We start from the raw sequence: 21687 nt of genomic DNA on the forward strand, positions 1-21687 counted from the left end.
TCACTGCACTGATTTTGCACCCTCTGCACATGGCAGCAGCAGTGCTGAGTCTCTGCTTCTGGTTGGAATGCAGAGTTTCCTTTGAAAGTAAATTCTTTTAAGGAAACACGCAAAAAAAAATAGGTTAACCGAAAGAAAAATATTGAGTACATAGAAGTCCCGAGGGCTTGCCTAAAAGCTTCAAGGTGCTGTAGAGTGCCCAGAGACCTGCAGACGTCTTCCAGGAGGCCCCCGAGTGGCTGATGTTTGGAAACACCTGCCAGAACTGCCATCCCCTTACAGATCTAATTCGACAGCGCGTGGGGCTCTGCAAGCAGGGTGGTTGTGCTTACCTCTCCCCTCCCCATTGGACAGAAGCTACAGAAAGGATGGGATGACCCAGTGCCTCTCCTCTCCGTAGCAAGCCACCCCAGCCTGCCACCTCCTGCAACACTTCCTTCCTCTAACATTAGCCAGAAACGAAACCAGCACAGACGGAAGCTAACCTGCAGATTGTCCGTGTTCCAGGCCAACCCCAGTCTGATTTCACCAAACAAGCTACATGGGTAGACAGCGTACAATGGTCAAGTGTGTGCATGTGCATGTGTGTGTGCGTTGTGCGTGCAGACACTGCACGTATGTATGTGTGTGTGTCTAATTGTCCTTTTTGTTTTTATTTTTTACAGTTCATTTATGATGAACAAGTTTCCTGGTGAGTATCTCTTTTTCTCTTCCAATTTCCCCTTCTTTGTGTTGCAGAGTCAAATATATTGAAGACCAGTATCAGGATTTAGGACAGAGGGGAATGCTATAGCAGCTTGGAAAAGCTGGCACCTCTTGGGACCCCTCTGTGGACCTCAACCAAGGAATTAAATTAGCTTTCACAGAGCGGAGACCTTTTTTTCCGAGGGTTGGTGGGGGTAGGGGGGAGAGAACCTTCCATTCAGAATGCTGATACTTCACCCTCTGTCATCCAGGTTAGACTGTGACTTAGCTGTGCCTTTCTGCACTCAGCCATTTGCTGGGCCCTAGTTAGGATCTGACTAATCTTTTCAAATCATATCCAAATGCATTGGCATATTCCGAATACCATGTATGTCTCAGGAACCAGAGATGGAGGCACTTCCGTTATTTTTAACCCATTAAAGCTCTGCCTGACATTCCAGATGATCTTAAACCTCTGAAAAATCAGTGATTTTTTTTTGATAGTTACAAAACTTTAACCAAATTACATGGATGGGGTCATTTGCATTTAGACCAAGTATCCAAATCCCCATTTTTCAGGGTGGGTTTTGAGCAAGTCAAATGTGTTTGGAATGGAAATAGAGACTGGAGTGTTGTGCATTCTTGCTACTTCTTACCACCATGGTATTATTTAAAGCTAAGAATGAGCCTTTGACACAATGAGCGCTAGTTCTTTGCTGGAATGCCAGCTCTTTGTTTTAGGATATCTGATTTTCAGAATTTCGGCATGGTAGAGGAATTTGCCCCATTGATGGTAAATGTTATTCACCGTGCCGGAGCATTAAGTATGCTTTTGCTGATCTCTCCTCTGTCCAGGAGGGCCAAGGAGGACACGGCTAGGAGAACTCGCTTTAAGACACAGAATCTTTATATCAACCCATAAAAAATAAGAGGGTCTGCTTGAGCTGTGACCAGCAGTTTAAAAGAGACTAAAATGTCTGGGAGCACCTCGGGTCAGAGGTCAGGGAAAACCTCTTCGTGGGATCTGCCTGGACGTGGTCATCACCAAGTGGAGTGGTGACATCCACCCCCCCCCCACCTCATGTCCTTTGGTATTAAGTGCAGCACAAGAAACTTGCAAAAATATTCTCACTCAGACCGACGGGACATTTAGCACAACCACAGCTCTGCCTCAGCAAACAGTAGGTGCTTAAATGTTGCTCAGTGCTGCTGCTCTTAGCTAACAATGCTGCCATAAAGACAAGTTATGATCACAGTTGATCTCAGAAATGTTTCTGCCGTTTTGGTGCAGAAAAATCTTAAGAAAGGATATTTATGGGTGGTTTACTGTTGGTTTTTCTTGGAGAGGGCTGTCTTTTCCACACCTTCCTGGCTTTGCTGATGAAAGCAGGCCTATTTCAGTCCTTACCCTCAAAATGTCTTTTAGGATATTTCAGATGGTATGGAGCAAGAAAGGAAGGGACCATTTTCTCTGCATTCCAAAGGCCAAAATCTCCTGTAGACGTGACAAGATTCGAACCCCAGGCCTGCACTCAAGGGCTCAGATTCTGAGACTCCCACATGAATAAGGAGACTGGGTATTTTTCATACCCGGCCAACCACAAGCATTTGTTTTGCTGAAAGGATGTGTCTGGGAGCTGACTTCTCTGCTTTTCTCTTTAATGCCAGATTCTTCAACCTGTGCAGTTAGACCCAGGAATACCTTAAATAGCGAGTTCCGTTCCTTGCTGTAGAACATTCCATCAGGTCCTAGTGATTTCAGGGGAGGTAACCCAATTCATTGCACATCCTCCAAAGGAGACGAATTTCAGTAGTGTTTGTTTTGAAACAAGAGTACTCTGTGGAACGAAAGGAGTCTTGTTGAGTAAAATTTGCAGGGTCAAGTGTTCCCCATCAAACACAGCTTGGATGCCTTTACCATACCTGAATCAGCATTCTAGCATTCTTTTTTTTTTAAGATTTCATTTATGAGAGAGAGCGAGAGAGAGAGAGAGAGAGCAAGAGAGCACGAGCAGGGAGGAGAGGGAGAAGCAGGCTCTCCATGAGCAAAGAACCTGACATAGGACTCGATCTCAGGACCCTGGATCATCACCTGAGCCAAAGGCAGATGCTTAACCGACTGAGCCCCCCAGGTGCCCCCTGAACAGCATTCTGCAGCGGGTCACAAGCAGCCAAGAAAGGGGCAGGCAGAAGGCTTTTAAAACCAGAAAACCAGCTCTAGTGGATTAAAGAAACAACGGCTTATTTTTTTTTACATAACAAGTACCCCAGCTATTGATGGCACAATGGCTCTGAGCTTTTCTTAGCCTTTCCCTCAGTCTGTGAGGGCTACCGGGGTCCCAGGGACCAAGTTTGTTTTGAAGTCAAAAAGGAGGAAGCAACCGAGTCGGCCTTGACCAATGGCCAGGCAGGATAGCACTCCAACTCTTATTATTTATCCCAGGGGTGGCCCATCTTCCTTCAGATCCAGCAGTCCTTGTTTGCTGTCTCGACCTCATAGGCTTCTATTAGCAAGCAAGATGCAGGGGAATATATGTTTGGTGCTTTTCAGTTAGATGACTACCCCCAAAGACATTTAAAATAGAAAGCATCAGAGATCCACTGGTTAGGATGAATGTTCAGGCTGAATCCATAATGACAGCGCAGCAAGACCCAGAATATTGCCAGAAGGAATATGGACTATGTCTTCAGTGAGTCTGAAGGCCTGACAAGAAAACAAAAGGATCTAGGTTGATGTTCTCGTCTCTTTTTTTGAGCCTCTAGCTATAACTTTGAGAGAGGTGGGTGTGTAGCACCTGGGACCAGCATTCACTGTCCTGGACCACAGTTAGGAAAGCAGAGCCATGCCTTCTGGGTGAGCACAGAGAGGACCAAGAAAGAAGCCTCCCAAATAGAAAAGAACAATCTTTGGCAAGAGAACCGGGGCCAACTGAAAGTGGTTCAAAACACAAGTTTGCGGGAACGGAAAGACCAAACTGAGATCATGCCACAAGGCCAGCCCATCGGAGGACAGTAAATAGGCTGTGGTCAGGAGAGGCAGATGGAGATATGTCCCTGGGGGAACAGAGGGGGACAAGAGCTGTGTGACTTTAGAGGTCTGCTGTGGACTTTCACCGCTGCTTCCTAAACACCTCCTGCGTGCCAGGCTCTGTTCTAGAACCAGATATAGAACACAAAATCAAACTCGGCCCCAAACTTGGCTCTCTGGGACTACAGCAGAGGCAGATGGTTGATATGTAATCATGGGGCTTTGGGAGATACAGCAGGGCCAGGGATGGGGACCCTGAGACTTTGAAGAGCATTAAACTAAGACTAGATTAAACAGGCCCCAAAGCAGAGAGGACAGCAGGTGGCTAGGGCTGAGGCTCACAGAGCCTGGTGTATTTCATGCAGAGGAAGCACTGGGTGAGCCCCGAGTCTGGGCACCAACCAAGGAAATCTGAAATGTTGGCAGAAGCAGGGAACCCCCATCTCACAGCACCCCCAAAACACAACAGAAGAGAACTTTACTTGAACATTGCAATGAAAGGGCTTGTTTTGAGAGGAAAAAAAAAAAAAACAAAGTTTAAAGGGATTAGAGGGTATACATCTACCTTTGTTTACAAAGTGCTGGACTATTTCATTGGTGTGGATCTGTTTGTTTCCTAGCGACTTCTCACTGAGCCTACTAAAATGCATCCATGGTTACATGTCATCCCTTCAGATCTCGAGTATTTCTTCCTTCAAAATGAATGCTGTGAATAAACTTCATTTTTCCCAATTAACTTTATGCCACATATACACTGGTTTCAACAAGGACCATATTCAGGAGGTGTTTTGCAACTGAAAATTGATTTTAAAGGAAGTCTCAGCCTGCACAGATGAAATGAGGGCTGCTCTGCGTGGGGAGAGGGGATAGTGGGCCGCCAGGGAGGGAAGGGGAATCTGCTGTCAAGGGGTCCGCTCTAAGTTTCTGGGAAACAAGAAACCAGATAGCTGAGGCAGGGGTCAGGTATGAGGAGTGGTGTCTAGTGACTGCTGGAAACAGGCACTAACAAGCAATGAAAAATAAATAAACAAGGTAATCACAGACTGGCCAGTGGATTAAAAGAGCATATGCAGGGTCATGTGATAGAAAGTGAAGGAGGAGTAGATGGGGAAGACTTCTTGGAGGAGGTGGCATTTGAGCCAGCATTTGCAGGATAAAAGGGGTCAGCCAAGGAGTGAAGGGAAGAGTATTCTTGGCAGAAGGAACAGTAAGTGCAAAGGCCCGGAGGAGAAGGAAGGAGCTTCTGGTGTGTGCAAATGAAGGGAGGCTAGTGTGATGGAACGCAAATGGGGCATGACAATTTGAAGAACTGGGTTTTACAGAAAGGGGACATTTTCTGTTTTTTCATCTCAAGTATGTTGGAAAGCAGTTGAAGAGCTTGAAACAGAAGAATGATATGATTCTATAGCCTCATGGAAAACTAGGTCAGGAGTTGCAGTCTAGGTGGACCAGCAGGTAGCCACAACAAGGGCAGAAACAAACCATTCAGGAAATATTTGGACTTAGGGTTCTGAGGGATGTGGGGCAGGGTAAGGATTTGGAGCTTCTAGATTGGGAGCTTGATCAGGCGGGGAGTGTGCAGTTGACTGGGACGGCAGAGCCTGAAGCCAGGAAGTAGGAATTCCGAATTCTGTTCTTTGTTCTGACGTGCATTTCGCCTCCACGTGGAGAGGCCCCGTTGACGGCGGAGAGAAGCCCCGGTGCCAGGATGCCGGCGGGGTGTGTTTGGCCCGCAATTACAGCTGGACTAGATGACATCACCTAGGGAGGACGTGTAGGCAAAAAGAGAAGAACATCCTGTATTTAGAGGCTCACCTGAGGAAGTGGAGGAGGCAGAGGGAAGGAGAAGAGAAGTTAGGGGGATGACAGGAGGGAAACCAGCAGTGCAAGTCTCGGAAGTCAGGACAGAGTGTGGCATGCAGGAGGGCAGTCAGCCACGCCTGGGGTCACTGGTGCCCCAGACCAGTGTGTCAGGGCACGGATGGCAGTGGATGCTAGACTCGAGGAATTTGTGAGTGACTGGGAGGTGCTGCAGGGCAGTGCATGCAGCGCTTGGAGATGGTTTGCTAAGAGAAGCTGAAAAATGTGGTGGAGGGCGAGAGATTTGCACCCCCCGATTCCTTCTCTGAGTAGTGGCAAGAGCACTTCCTATCCCAGATACACGCACACAGTTTGCATAGTGACTGAACTGATGCGCAGGAGCCCACTGCGTGGACGGATTTACCGTAACATGGAGACCCAGCCTCCTCTGACAACTGTCTCCTGCTCTCCAACACTTCACGGCCATAAACACGGCTGCAGCAAAACCCCTGTGTGCAGCCTTTGTACATTTGACCACGTATTTCCCAAGGGTCCGTTTTTAGACATGCAACTTGAGAAAAAAAAAGAATCAGGAAGGGGAGACATAACCTAGAATTTCTTCATAGGCCGTTGTGCAGTAAACTTTTCTCGAAACCAGAATTACTCCCCAATTTTACAGCTAAAAGGGGAACCTAGAAATCAGATTCCCTGGTTTTGAAACTGAAAGTTACTCAAATGAAGAAAATAGAAGTATTCAAATTATCAGAAGTTCAAGGTACAGTCCAGTACCTTGATTTCATTACTTTTTTCTTTCTCTTGACTATTTCCCACTTGTCCGTTCTTATCCTTCCTGCTGGTACCTTCCGTGCTCCCCCTTCCCCTTCCCTTTTCTCTCTCCTTCTCTCTCCTCTATCTCCCTGCCCGCCCCCCAATCCCTTCCCCTCCCTCTCTCTCTCTGTATGCCTTGTTACTCCTCTCCAGCAATCCTTCGGTCACCCCTGTCAATTCCTCTAGTTTGCCCTTTGTAAATATATCCGAATACTGTTCGTGAATGATTAAACTGTGGACAGATTTATAAAGACAGGCCTATATTCAGCAATATTATGGGAGACTTGTACTCTCACAGAACTCTTTTGGGTGAGTGAATAACAGAAGATCCTTTTAGGTAGAGAAGGAAAAGAAAGCCCATGGAAAGCTGTGTGCAAGAGAGAAAATGTCTACGAACCAGGAAGTATTTGTAACTGGTCTGCACACGTACCTCCTCCTTGCCCTGCTTGCCAGGTTTACCTGCTCTTCACATCCCGTGGATTTTTAGAAATAGTCTGGTGTGTTGCACATCTGCCTGTGGTGACTTTCTTAACTAGCCGTTCTTGGTTTTACGCAGGTGGGAGTCTTTAGTCCTCGTGCTGATGTATCTCATCTATATTGTCATCATGAAGTAAGTAAAATGCCTTGTTGGTTTTCTTTTCCAAAACTCTTTCCTACATTGAACACCACGAGATAATGTGGAAAGAGGAACGGGGGCAGGGTAGGTTTTCAGTGCAGATGATCATAGACTCATTGGTTCCCTCCGCAACCTGCTGTGAATCACTGTGGTTCTGATTAGTTGCAATAGCAAAGCCCCTTCCAACCCACATGTGATGCAGGCTGTGTTTAATTTGAGACATCCCTCTAAATCCTGTACCCTCTTTAATACCTGGCAACTGAGCTTTTGGCTGTTTTCACTCTCTTTCATAACAAGAAAGGAGGTAAAACTCACTAAGTTATGCTTCTATATAGGGTGATGAAGATGGGACCAGAGCTAATTAAGAGGTGTCTAAAACCAAGGATGGAATCTCTACAGACTTCCATTATTCGTATCATATTCATCATCTACCACTATGTAACAAATGACCCCAAAATGCAGTGTTTTAAAACTACGAGCATGAGTTATCTTCTTACAGCTTCCAAGTTAGCTCAGAGCACTAGCAGAGTTCTAGCTCAGGGTCTTCCTCAAGATTGTACTTAAGAGGTTGGCCAAGGTGGCTGTCATCTACTTAACTGGGGCTGCAAAATGAGCCACTTGTCCTGTTGGTGAGCTGATGCTGGCAGTTGGCTGAAGCCCTAAGTTCCTCAGCAAATGGGCCTCTCCTTAGGTTGGTTGAGTGTCTCCACAGCACGGGAGCAGGTGAGCCGAGAGAGAGAGAGCAAGAAGGACCCTCAGTACCTTTTATAATCTGGTCTCACAAGTCACAAATCATCATTTCTGCCATATTCTTTTTTTTTAAGATTTTATTTATTTATTCATGAGAGACACACAGAGAGAGAGAGAGAGGCAGAGACACAGGCAGAGGGAGAAGCAGGCTCCATGCAAGGAGCCCGATATGGGACTTGATCCCGGGACATGACCCTGGGACTCCAGAATCACACCCTAGGCCAAAGGCAGGCGCTGAACTGCTGAACCACCCAGGCGTCCCATTTCAGACATATTCTGTTTATTAGAAGTAAGTCTAGCCCATGATCGAGGGATCTGCTTAACTATTTGAAGGGAGGAATGTCAAAGAATTTGCTGGTATATTTTAAAACCACCACTTCATATGTTCTTCCCCACCCCCCGAAGTATGGGGAGCTTACTATTTGTATCAAGAATTATATTGTTGGTGTTTCCCATACTCTAAGGCAAAATGTAAGCACCATGGCTGGGAACCTGCTGGTTCATCTTTGTACCAAGTATCACTGAGGTGAGGAGCTCATAAATAATGCAGAGACATTTCATGCTGCAGCTGCTGGACCCCATGGGAAATGTTCCTTTCATTCTAAATTAACCCATCCTTTGCCCAGCATTTGTGACTCCCTTCTCAGGGGGCAAGAAAGTACAATGCGATCAGAAATTGCCAATTTGGACATGTCAGGTAGTGGTCTGGAATGTGACATATCAGATTGTCTTTGCTGTTAAAGTCTGACAAAAACTAATTCTGGCCACTAAGACCTGAGACACTGAGAGACCTGTCTTGAGAAATCAGTGTGGCCATTGGCAAACATTACCTGGACAGTAAAGGTAGGAGCTGGCCTATGTGACATCCACGGTGGGCTATAAGCAGTCTGCTGCCAGTCCACCCAATATGGCATCCAGCTCTCATCTCAGGAGCTATCCAGTGGTCAGTGTGAACCTGATATCTGGGTCTTGTTATTGGAAGAGGGTGGGGGGAGGGGCAAGATGGCGGAAGAGCAGGGTCCCCAAATCACCTGTCCCCACCAAATTACCTGGAAGAGGGTATTTCTGAAGTACCTAGTGTGGGGTTACAATGGGAAAACTGATGAAGAAATCACGTTATTTACCCCTAACATCTTCCATTTAAAAATACCCATTGATGGGCTCCCATGAAAACGAGAATTGGCTCAAAGGCCTTTCAGAGTTTCTAGATTCCAAGGGGGAAAACCTTTGAAGGCATCTTGCTCCCCTTTGTCTCAAATAGCAAAACCATTAAGGGAACCAGTGCCATATGGGGAGGTCTCAACAATACACACATCGTCTTTCAGTGTGTTTTAAATTTGATTATTTCACCCATTTTTTTTGTTTTTTGTTTTTTGTTTTTTACTTTTTGAAGCCCTGAATTTGCATTCCCAAAGAGTCAAGAGTCCTTTTCTTCCGCTTTGAAAAGGTGAATCAATTATTCCAGAACAATTGACAGAGTGTCTGCTATTATGCCCAACATTGATCTTCGGCTTTGAATCTGAATTTAGATGATAGCATGTCCCATAGTGCATTCACTGAAGGTTTCACAGAGGAAGGAGGGCTTACACAAGAACTGGTCTAAAGAGAAGGAAAGTTGAGGTACTTTGCTAGTGTGTATCTAGTGACCACTGCACCCCTCTATCAGGCCATTATAAAACCCAGGGGTTGCTGGCAGGGCGTGTGGACATTAAGATAACACAGTAAACAATTTCTTTCCTCTCCCCCAAGCTATGCCCAGTGTGAAAGCTAATGAGGTGTGTTTCTGCTGATGCCTCAACTTTACCAGCCTTCCAGCTGTTCAAACCAGCAGGATACAAATAAAACAGGGAATGGCAGCTACTGTGTTCACAGAATTTTCTGCATATATTCTGGTCCCAAGTTCTAAATTGAAATCTCTGCTCTTTAGCCATCCCTGTCCTCAATCAGAGGCTTTAATCATGGGGTTTTATAAAATCTGATTTATAAAATTGCATGCTCCACAATAAAATAGCTTCAGGGTGCAAGCACAAAATTGAAAACATTCAATTAAAAAATTTAAAACTGAATAGCCGCAGTTAAAAACAGCATATATTAGAGTTGTCAGCTGCCTCCTGGGTGGATGACTTTAAACATTCTGTCTGAAGGTCAAAAGAGCAATTTCAGTTTGGCCAAGTAGATGGAAATCTTAAGGGAGCATGAGGCATACCTGGCCTTGGTGAGGATTGATTTCTGTACATCTGGGTCTCTTCTTTGGGATTTGGTCCCCAGGTGGTCCCCAGACCACCATTCTGGTGGTTGAGGTCAAGAGATTCACATTCAGCCCTGCCTGGTCACAGCTTCACACTCCACCACTTGCTAGCAGTAAGACCTGGGCCAAGTAATTTAGCCATTTTGAATCTCTGTTTCCTCTCTTACAAAACAGGGTTCATAACACCTCCTGCAAAGGCTGTCTGTAAGCATGAAATGTGACAGTATAGTTGAGCCATTAACCAATATCTGATTTCAAGAAAGTTCATATAATAATACTAGACATAGTGTTATTACCTTGTTATCCAAATACAAATAGATGTGTAACACACAGTTGTGCTTTGTGTTCAAAGCAAAGCCCTGTGCAAGTTGGTATCTCTGTGGGGAAATGGATTCTGAGTCAAGATGACAGAAATACTGCCTCTCCCCCATAGCTCTATCAGTGGGGCAAGACATTCTTTAGTCTAGAAAGTGGGGAGACCTTTTTATTAAGAATTTGAATATTTTCTCTTTTTTAAGATTTTATTTATTTATTCATGAGAGACAGAGAGAGAGAGAGAGAGAGAGAGAGAGAGAGAGAGAGAGGCAGAGACACAGGCAGAGGGAGAAGCAGGCTCCATGAAGGGAGCCCAACATGGGACTCGATCCTGGGGTCTCCAGGATCATGTCCTGGGCTGAAGGCAGCACTAAACCGCTGGGCCACCAAGGCTGCCCCAGAATTTGAATATTTTCAAAAGCCAACAGTCAGTATGACAACCTCCCATGCTCGTCCATCAGCCCTGATAGCCACAGCCCACACCGTTTCCTTCCCTCCACATGATATGAAGCCCCAGACAGCATCCCAATTCATCTATAAAACTCTCAGTCTTCATCTCTAAAAGGACTCACCTTTCACATAACACCATACATTATCGCACTCCAAATTAATCATAGCCCAGAATGGTTTCTGAAAGCCAACAGCCCACCAAACCTGGAATTATGGCCCAACACTTAAACAGAGATTCATAGGATCCCAAACTCTGATCTTAGAAAGCCAAGCACCGACAGACCCAGAGTGCCAGCCAGCCTGTAGCACACAGACTGTGATGCACTGGGTAGCAGCATGGATGTAATACCTGCTCCTTCTCCCACCCAGCACATTCCTGACAGCAAAGGTCCTGGAGACGTGGCCGAGAGAAGGGAGCCCTTGCCCATCCTGCTAGGTCTCATCATGGCCCTTCCATGCATGGACTTCAAGCAAGGGAACTCAATCCCAGGGTTTCTCTGCTCACCTAGAAAAGTTGCAAAGAAGGCAGTGTGTCTCTACTTACTTATGTGCTGTTGGTTTTATTTTCATTTAACATAAATCAGAAACTAGGACAGACTGCATTCTTCTGTGGGGAAATGGGAGGACAGGATAATAATAATTATAACTTGAGGCACAGAGTCCCCCACAGTGTGCCTAAACTGAGAGCCACAGGGCACAGTGGGTGAGGGCTAGGAGATGGGGGAACAGCAAACACTGATGGACTCCTTCTGCTCATTACTTTGTTCAGATATAACGCTTGCATCCATCAGTGCTTCGAAAGGAGGACGAAAGGCACTGGGAACATGGTCAACGGTTTGGCCAACAATGCTGAAATTGACGACAGCAGTAATTGCGATGCGACTGTGGTGCTACTCAAGAAAGGTAAACTCAGACAGCCTGGGTCCCAGGAGGGAGCTCCGGGAGGCTGCCTGGCACCCACTGTCACGGCCACCCCTGGGGTGCTGAGGCTGGCTTGGTGGGATGCCACCTGCCCCAGAGGAGGCCGAAGAAGAGGAGCTCACGGGCCTCCCAGTCTCCCTTTGGCGACATCCTGGGGCAGTCATACCTGGTGATGAGCCGCCTGGGAAAGCTTTGTGGAAGTTCTTGGGCAAAACATTTGCTGGCAATGACACGGGGCAATTAGGACATGATGGTATAGGAGAAAAGACCAGGGATCTTGAGGTATTGACTCTGTCACATTTTGGCTGTGTGACCATGAAGCAAGTTAACTTAACCTCTCTGAGCTTCAATTTTCTCTTCTGCAAAATGAGGATAATTTTTGTAATGAATAAAGGAGATAAAATATGTCAAATACCCAATTAATGATAGTTGTTGTTAGTACATTTTATATCCACAATTACTTTCAGGCTACATTACCTCAGTTTCCAAGCTATAAAATAATGTTCGAAAGTTACCACTCCCTCCTTTTTTCCCAAGGTATTTTCAATAGATTCTCATTAAGCAGTTGATAAACTAACAGAACTAAGATAGTGTTCGCTAATAAATAATATTCATTCTTAGAGGAACACAGAAAGTTATCATTTACTTTTGCCTTAGAATGTGTTTGGCTTTTCATTCAATTTTTTTAACTTTCTCCAAAAATGTGTGGATTTATATCTTCTTGGTCTCATATGGTTGCTCTGCAGGAAAAAACAAAAAAGAAATTAGAAAATGTATAGGTTATTTTCAAAGTATATGTCTGAGTTTGAAATCTGTGGGTAATTACTAGAATTTGGAAATCGATTATTTGATACACTTTTCTAGTTATGTTTAGCAAAAAGATGAGTATTCAGTGCCATCCCACATAAGGATTTCACTTATTCTGTTCTCTTCTGGACAGTTTATAACCATAAAAAGAATACTCTTAGGGAACTGAGAAAAGCTACCTCATATTAGTCAGTGTTTCCAGAGATCATTTCATGCTTTAGCAGCTTGGAAAACCAGAGTGACGACCAGGAGAGTGTGTGGCCAGGGACCTGTGAGCTGCATGCTCATGTTGCACATTTGTAGAGAGGGGGCCTGGCCCTTGCTGAAACGTTTTTATCAGGCCTGCTAGCAAATGTTGTGTAACAATTTGGGCTGCTCTGGACCTTGGGCCTCTGTAATGTGGCCAGCTCACCTACCCACCCCTTTGTCAGCCTTGCTCATAGGCTGGGCTATGACAATGTACACGTTCCCCCACAAAGCCCTCCACTTGCAGCTTTTAACAGCTCAGAACATTGAACATTGCTGACATTTGAAAGGCATAGAGGATTACTAAAGATTTTTGGGGTCTTTCCTGTGCCACAGGTCTGGGGAATGGGGAAAAAATCCTTTAAGGAGACAAGGGAATCCGCTTAGGTTATCACTCATTCTTACCATGCCAGTGAATGACATTTAATTGTTTCAAGTCATTTCAAAAGAGCTATCAATGAGCCTCATGGAAAGAAGAGTTTGACTATTTTCCATATGTTGCTCACTACAAACCTCCTTGGATGGATGGATGGATGGATGGATGGATGGATGGATGGATGATTGGGTGGATGGAAGGAAGGATAGACAGGTAGATGGGTGGGTGGATGGAATCATAAATGAATAGGTGGGAAGGAGGGAGAGGCTAAGGGAGAGAAAGCTAAATGTCTCTTGTCTGCTCCTAGCCTCAATGTTATCTTTATTTCATGTTTTTAATTTCCCTAGCCAATTTCCACCGCAAAGCATCAGTGATTATGGTAGACGAGCTGCTGTCAGCCTACCCTCACCAGCTTTCTTTCTCTGAGGCTGGACTTCGAATAATGATCACCAGCCACTTTCCCCCCAAGACCCGACTCTCCATGGCCAGCCGCATGTTGATCAATGAGGTAACTGGAAAAGCACACTCTATGTGCCACTGTATAGGAGTGGGAGACTTTGGGAAGGGGGGAAAGTTTCTTGGTCTGAGAACAGAAATACCAAACTCAATATTTAACATCCCTTAGCTACTTCTCAGAATCTTTGCTCATGGGGCCAGCTGTGCATCCTTGTTCTTGTTCTTCCCTCGATATGTCAACAGACATGATCAGGCTCCCAATTATATAGAAAAACTCTATTTCCTTCTACCTACCTTTTTCTTTTCATCTTTCATTTGGGGAAAGCCCTCTGATGTGAACTTGCACAGAGGTAATTGCTGAATCAAGGTTGCCTTATTTAAAGTAATTTCATCTTGGACCTGAATTTTTCGGTGTATCCCTTTTTCTGGAGTGGCAGCCTTATTGATACACTAGCTCAGACACATTTGTGTGACTTTCTCACGTATTGACCGAGGGATGCCTACAGTCCAGAGAACAAAGATAATACTGCAGCACACAGGGAATCAAGAACACTGGTAGGAAAGAAAGGTGTATCTAAACTGCATACATAGGAAATTTCCTCTAAAGGGATTTGCAAGTTCCAGTGGGTCATGAAAAGTTAATCCTCCCTCCCAGAAGGAGGTTGTCTGAGTTCTTCCCACTTTGAGGAATCCCTAAAGACTTCACTGCAGAATCTCCTGGAAGCATTTTCTTGTCAGATGCCTGAAAAAGATCCCACTAGCCAGTGTTCTAAGTGTAAGCATCTCCAGTACCTCTGACTGTGTTAAGAATGTGCCTTTCTCTTTCCAGAGACAAAGACTGATAAACAGTAGGGCCTACGCCAATGGAGAATCTGAGGTGGCCATCAAAATTCCAATTAAGCACACTGTGGAGAACGGGACAGGGCCCAGCAGTGCCCCAGACAGAGGCGTGAATGGGACTCGGAGGGATGATGTTGTTGCCGAGGCTGGTAATGAGACAGAGAATGAGAATGAGGACAATGAGAACAATGAGAATGACGAAGAGGAAGAGGAGGATGAGGATGATGATGAAGGACCATACACGCCATTCGACCTCCCCTGTAAGAGGTCCTATGTTCTAGGCTGGGGTTGGGAGCTGTTTTGAGGCCATTGAGTAGGTGTCCTTGATTTTAGTGATCTTTGTGACAATTCAGAGAACTATATATGAACATGGTAATATTTATATTATATTAACTTCTACAGTGGGCAAAACTCTGTTTTAGAGGATCCAAAGATGAACAAGATGGGAACAAATGATCACTGGTTGAAATGTGGGCTCTTTGACCAAATTTATAATTTGTTGGCCCTTTGTGAAGGAAGACCCTCTCTTAGCTGTTCCGTGGGAACTTTTGGTGCTAAGGAGGAAATGCACGTGACCTATGTTGGGAAGGCAGCTTGTGCTCAAGGGAAGAGGTGCTTCATCCACCTTCACCCTTCCCATTACATTTGGCTGGGGGAGCTGACCAGCAAAGGCCAGCCTAGGGGGAAACATGCAGACTTCCTAGTTGGCCTTTGTTCTTTTGCTCACGTCCTGCCCCTTATCCCCATTCAGGTTTCTTCTCTCCCATGACCTGCTTGTTTCTAAGACGGACACCACAGGAGATACAGACCTGGGCAAAAATCATCCTGGCCCCAGCTAAATCTCACACAGTGATGCTGGCCAAGGGAATGTTCCCTGGTATCTTAAAGGGGAGGCTCAAGACATGTGTAGCATTCAGGACCCCAGTCACCAAAGCAGTGTCCTCCCTTGACTGCTACCCAACAGTGAGTTGGCCATTCCAGAGACCTTGTCTCCCCAGCCCACCCTTTAGTGGAACAGGTGGACCAAGCCCAAATAATTCTACCTATTTACTACACTGTCCAGAAGCATCCAACTGTTTCAGGAAAGAGCACCCTGGTCAAGTGTAAGAGGCTTAATTAATGTGTATGACTGCTCCAGGAGTTTAAAATTATAGGAGAACTGTGAATTCTGGGGAAGGATTGCTTGACCCACTTCAAAAGCCATTTAATGATAGGATGTGGATGTGGATGTGGAGTGTCAGAGTTCTGTGTTAATTTCAGATGTAAGGCCTTTCTGTCGTGCAGGTATTAGCAAGTGAAACTAGGACCAGAACTGTTCCCGTGTCCCCTCAGGGCCCCTCAGATCTCAAAACTAACTAGAGAATATTCCCTCGGATCCTATACCCCAAATTCCCAAACCGCCCAGCCAGAGTTAAATCATTACTTGTTAGCAGCTTATCTTGATAGAAAAAAAAAAAAAAAAAGCATGCTGGCTCTTTATCCATTTTGCCATCTTTGACTCCTTTTCTTGGTGACCTTCTTCCCTATGAACCAGAACAAAAAAACATTTTAAGAATTAAGCAACCAGGCCATTTCTCCCTTATGCACTTTTGTGTTCCTTTTCTATTGCTGTATAACAAATTACCACAAATTTAGCGGCTTCAAGCAACACCTGTTGATTAGCCTCCAGTTCTGTAGGTTAGAAGTCCAGCACCGCCTGGCTGGGCTTCAGAGGCTCCGAAGGCCATACTGGAGGTGTAGACAGGGCTATAGACCTTCCCAGAGGCCCCAGGGAGAATCACTCTCTAACAAAGGCAGATTATTGCAAAATCCAGTTCCCTGTGGTTGTATTGCTGAGCCCTGTTTCCTTGCTGGCTGTCACTTGAGGGGGTTGCTCACTGCTCCAGATGGCCTGCATTCAAATCAGCAATGGCACCTCCGGTCCTTCTCACATGTCTGGTCTCTTGGACTGCCCCTTCTGCTTTTGAGGGGCTTGGACCAGGCCCACCTGCATTACCCCCCGTCAGGAGGCTAATTTGGCTACACAGCATAGCACAGTCACCTCCTCTTCACAGGTTCCGAGAAGCAGGGCACAGACTCTTGGGGGCTTACTTCTAAAATTCTGCCTAGCCTGGCCTACGCTTTCAAGAGTTCACCATTGGCAGCCCATAACCAAGCTCCAAAAAAATGCCTATTTTGCTGAAGTGTTTCACTGATTAAAGAAGCTCTCAGGCCAGGTGAAGAGTCTATAAGGGGCCAGAGTCGGCCCCCCGAAGGCCAGAAGCCCCATGCACACCGCCCCCCCCCCCGGCAGACGACTAAGGACCTGTGAGTGACACCAGACAACTCATCTGGTTGCCACAACTGGGTCTTATTAGTGGGACAAACGGGTCCCTCTCAGGTCAGTTGTTTCCTTTTCCTCACCTAAATGGGATGGATGCCAGACTCAACTATGAGATTTCCAGGTATCTTGTAGCTGTTGTTTGCCTCCCTTCCTCGTCTCTGTGGTTAGTTGCAGAGGAGGAGGCCTGGGGCTTCCAGCCACGTCATCTTGTCTCCTTGTGTGTGAAGAGACGTCGTTGCAGGTGTGGGCTCAGGAACCCCACCTGAGACATCCTGTATCCTTTGGAAGCACGGGGCCTACCACTCCTTGGGGCCTCTGCTTCATTCCAGGGCCCCAAGCTACCGAGTAAGGAAATGGAATCAACCAGCCCTGTCACCTGGGCATCCTTGATAAAATGCAAACTCTGATTCGGGAGGTCTGATGAGGGGCTCAAGATTCTACATTTATAGCAAGCCCCCAGGTGACATTGGTGCTGCTTTTGTCGGTAGGCCACACCTGAGGCAGTGAGGGGGGTAGCCCCTTGGAGTCACACCAGCAATCTTCACAGTTCTCCTGAGCTTCAGGGGAGCCTCATTCAGAGCCAGGAGAGCGAGTTTGTCCAGCTATGATCTTCTGTTCCCACCAAAGAGGCCAAACCCCTTTTCCGGACTCAGGAACTTCCATCTTCCGGACTCAGCTAACAGGCTGAGTGTCCAGCTGGCCCTCCCTTGGGCATGCGGACTCCTCACAGCAGTGAGCAGGCCAGCAGAGGCCACTTGAGGAGCCAGAACTCAGTCCAGGGAGCCCCACATTCGGTTCCTCTGCCCTCAGTTCCTTTGGCCTGGAAAAGCTCTGTCCACATAATGAGATCATTTTTCCCTCTCATGGTAATCCTGCAGGTGCATGGCTTTCTGTGTTTATGTCATTCAGCTGTAGGGCTTTCTTCTTTCCAAGACTTGACTATAGTGAGTATAAGTAACGAATAGTTAACTATGTGGAAGTATGTAAATATAGGCATATAGAGGATGCATGTACACACAGACACATATATTGTGTGTGCACATAGTGCACATACATGTGCAAACTGGAATATAGGTGTGTGTGCATATATGTGCAGTGTGCACATGTATGGTTGGTATATTGTATACATATACGTGTTTATTCATACAAAATATACATTTTTATGTTATGTTGTATGCTTATATGGTATATGCACAGAGATTAGCATATCTGTGTTTTTATATGTGCATGAAATGTACATATAGGTTAAATTCATATATATTTGTATATACATCTAGGCATAGTATATGTGTATGTACATAGATATATATATAAATTGCACATGTATTCTTATCTCTTGCATGAGGGAAGCTTTACTATCGGCTGACAGAAGTAGAAATGTTTACATATAGGGGCTCCTGGGTGGCTCAGTTGCTTAAGCATCCGCCTCTTAATTTCAACTCAGGTCATGATCTCAGGGTCGTGAGATTGAGCCCTGCATCAGGTTCCATGCTGGGCATGGAGCCTGCTTAAGATTCTCTCCCTCTCCCTCTGTCCTTCTCCCTCCCGCCTGCTCACGCTTTCCCTCTCACTCCAAAAAAAAGAAAGAAATGTTTATATGTGTACATAGACAAACATACTTTCACAGAAAAAGACTGCAAAGAAGCATACAAAAATATGAGTATGTTTATCCTAGGTGGAATTGTTTTTTTTTTCTTTTTTTCTGGATTCTCCATCCTAAAACACTACATTTTTATTGCCTGTGTGGTTAGAACAAATTGATATATTTAACTCTATGTCCATAATAATGAGTGATGACTTTTTCTTCCCAATAGAATTAAGCTTCTTTATTAGCTCAATAAGGGATACAACTTAAGAACAGGTCTTCTGCTTTTTAGAGCCAAGTCCCACTCAAAGGGATACTGTAATGCTCAGAGTCCCCGCTTCATGTCACTGGCTTCATCTCCCAGCTGCTGGCTACCTTCCGAGAAATCACATAATCACTGGTACATCAGGTTCAAGCACAGGAAGTCTGATTTTCCTAACTCGCTGTTCTATCCTCAGCACCTGGAGCAGCACGTGGCACAGACTGGCGGGGGTGGCATTCAATGAATATTTGTTAAGTGAAAGAATAAACCTGCCCCTGGTGGAGGGGGTGCTCTGTTTGGACCACATAGCAATGGAAGAAAAGATGGAAAAATGTCCAGAAATACTGTTGATTCAAAGAGAAAGGAAGCCATTCTACCCCTTTATTCAGAAATGGAAATTTAGGTCAGCTAAAATGTGCACATATATTAACATCCCTGTGCTTATATATGTACATAATATACATAGAGGTAAATACATATGACATATGTGTGAATTATATACACCTATGCATAGTATAATTTGTGCATATATTCTTTGTGTGTGTGTATATATATATATTCTTATCCCTCGCATGAAGGAAAGTCTTACTCTTGAGTAACAGAAATAGAAACATTTACATGTGCATATAGGTAAAAACACTTTTCGGGAGGAAAAAAAAGACTGAAAAGAATACCCCAAAATATAAGTATGTTCCTTTTCTGACTTCTCCTGCTCCTCATAATCACTTAAAAAGCACATTTCTGTATCAGTTGGTTTGCTCAAGGAGTTATATTTGTTACGTTATGTTTAAAGGTAGCTTCCAGATGATACTGATTGAATTTCTACTGTAAGTTTGTGGTTGTTACAATGCACCTATAACTGAAAGGAAGCACATATATCATGAAACAGAGAAAACTGTTTTCTAGATATAAGGCCCCTCCAGGGTCAAGTCAGAATTTTCTAAAGCAGCTGAGAGGAAAATCTCAAAATCCATTGGTGCTCACATGTACTGCTTGCAGCTTAATCAATATCATTTTCTAAGCTCCTCCAGTCTTAAGTTCTGATTTCTTTCCTTTTTTTTTTAATTTTCTGGAGAATGACAAAGAGCCAGATTGCAGTTATTTCTCTTCCCATTTGAGTATCACTTTGTAACTTTGATGGGGTGTGTATTTTAAACTGGGCCAAGTCTCTCTGTGTGAGGGCATCAGCAAGACTGGAAGGCCAGTGAGGGGATCCCCAGAGCCTCAGATGGATAAATGATATCACCACAGTCCTGGATTTAAGAGCCTGCAGAATCAGGACGCCCATGAGATCCAAGGGTCTTACTGTACTCTGGATTCTACTGCATTTGGAAGACCCTCACAGAAAACATCTGATAGCTTTCTTGCTCTGAAATCCAGCCAGACAGTGCCAATGTTGTCATCCATCCATTCCCATCTTCATATCTGCATAGCAGCTAATTGGAAAAGTGCTGGATACTGGCATAAAATTACAAAATAAATTTCATTTAACATTTTATTAATCACTGTGCAAAGTATAATTTAAAAAATGCCTCCTTAACTCTGGTAGGAGTAAAAAATGAGACAATCATTTTGGAAAAGTGCTTGGCAGTTTCTTGCAAAGTTAAATAGACACCAACCCTGTGACTCAGCAATTCTACTCCTGGGTCTTTGCCCAAGACACATAAAAACATACCCACAAAACAAAGTGTACAAAAATGCTCATAGCCACTTGAGTTGTAATACCTGAAAACTGGCAAGAACTCAAATTCCCATCCACAGGAGGATGGATTAACAAATTGTGTATTCATAGGATGGAACGCTACACAGCAATTAAGAAGAATGAATTCCTGACACACGCACAAATTAACCTCAAAACACATATTGACTAAAAGAAGGTGGTTGGCTAAAATCACATACTGTATGATTTTCTCTATTTGAAGGTGGATAACAGGAAAAACTAACCTATGACCATAGACAGTGGAAGGTTGACTAGAAAGAAGCTGGGGGAACTTTCTGGAAGGCAGAGATGTTATCTCCATTGAAGCAGGGAGTTTATACAATATACAATACATATTTCTTACCAGAGGTATTAGCACTTAAGCAGGATGGTAATAAAGGCTAGAGGAGCATTGATATGTTTATCAGATCTGAGGCTACAAGGAACTCATGGCAATATAGTCACCAAAATAAGCATTTATGGGTGTCTGAGACGTAGAGTTCAGGCAACACAGAGATGATAGGATCAGGTCATTACCAGCCGATCCATCACCTCATCCATGGCAGCAGGTATTTAGAGAGCCAGAAATCAATGACTAATTTGCAAATTCACATTAGCTTGAGATACAAACTCCCAAGCAACCTTGACAACCTTGAGATCTTTCAAATCCTCTTTGAAGATTTTGGTGAGTTGACAGACAATGTTGAGCAATTCCACTAGGTGGCGCTGTGACCACTGACACCTTATAATCTGGCAAGATCTTTGTTATCATCTAACTGTGGGGAGAACAGACCCCAGAAAGACTGGTGGTCTTCCAGCTCCCCTCCCCGACCTACACCCACACCCCACACACTCCTCTCCCTTTGTGTCTGAGAATCTTCCTCATCTTTTCCCACCTGGCCCTATGTGCCAAACCATCCTCCCAGCCCTGCATACTCAGAAATGACTCCTCTGTCATTTGGGTGCCTAGCTAGCAGGTGAGCAGTGGATAACTGTTTTTATCCTGCCTGATCTTGTACACCAGGTTTTGTCGCTGGTGGAAAACTATTTGTGTCTTTTATGAAAAGAACAACATAATAAGGCTTATTTCACAGGTCATCAATTAGGATACAAATGTCTAGGGAAAATAGCATGGAGGGCTGGTAAAACAGAGAAATAAACTCACTAAATTTTTTTGCCTTTCCTATTTTCCCAGCTGGAAAACTGGAAACAGTGAAGTGGGTGTTCACCTGGCCACTGAGTTTTGTCTTATACTTCACTGTACCCAACTGCAACAAGCCCCGCTGGGAAAAATGGTTTATGGTGACATTTGCTTCTTCCACATTATGGATAGCAGCTTTCTCCTACATGATGGTGTGGATGGTGAGTGTATTGAGGACCCCATGGCATTGCTAGATCTCTTTAGAGAGAAAAAATACACTCAATCAGAGGGGAATAGGAAGTGTGGTTTCAG

General features: G+C 44.8%; 1 protein-coding gene across 1 annotated transcript in view; it reads left to right on the forward strand.

Annotated features, from left to right (window-relative positions):
* SLC24A3 (solute carrier family 24 member 3) overlaps positions 1-21687 on the forward strand; it is a 481527-nt gene that overhangs the window by 429805 nt on the left and 30035 nt on the right. The window contains exons 8-13 of the mRNA XM_055305422.1: positions 666-691; positions 6897-6950; positions 11489-11622; positions 13417-13577; positions 14355-14625; positions 21430-21596. Of these exons, the coding sequence (XP_055161397.1) occupies positions 666-691; positions 6897-6950; positions 11489-11622; positions 13417-13577; positions 14355-14625; positions 21430-21596 (813 nt within the window). The remainder of the gene's footprint in view (positions 1-665; positions 692-6896; positions 6951-11488; positions 11623-13416; positions 13578-14354; positions 14626-21429; positions 21597-21687) is intronic.

Source organism: Nyctereutes procyonoides, unplaced genomic scaffold (assembly GCF_905146905.1).
Source record: "Nyctereutes procyonoides isolate TBG_1078 unplaced genomic scaffold, NYPRO_anot_genome, whole genome shotgun sequence".
Classification (NCBI taxonomy): Eukaryota; Metazoa; Chordata; class Mammalia; order Carnivora; family Canidae; genus Nyctereutes; species Nyctereutes procyonoides.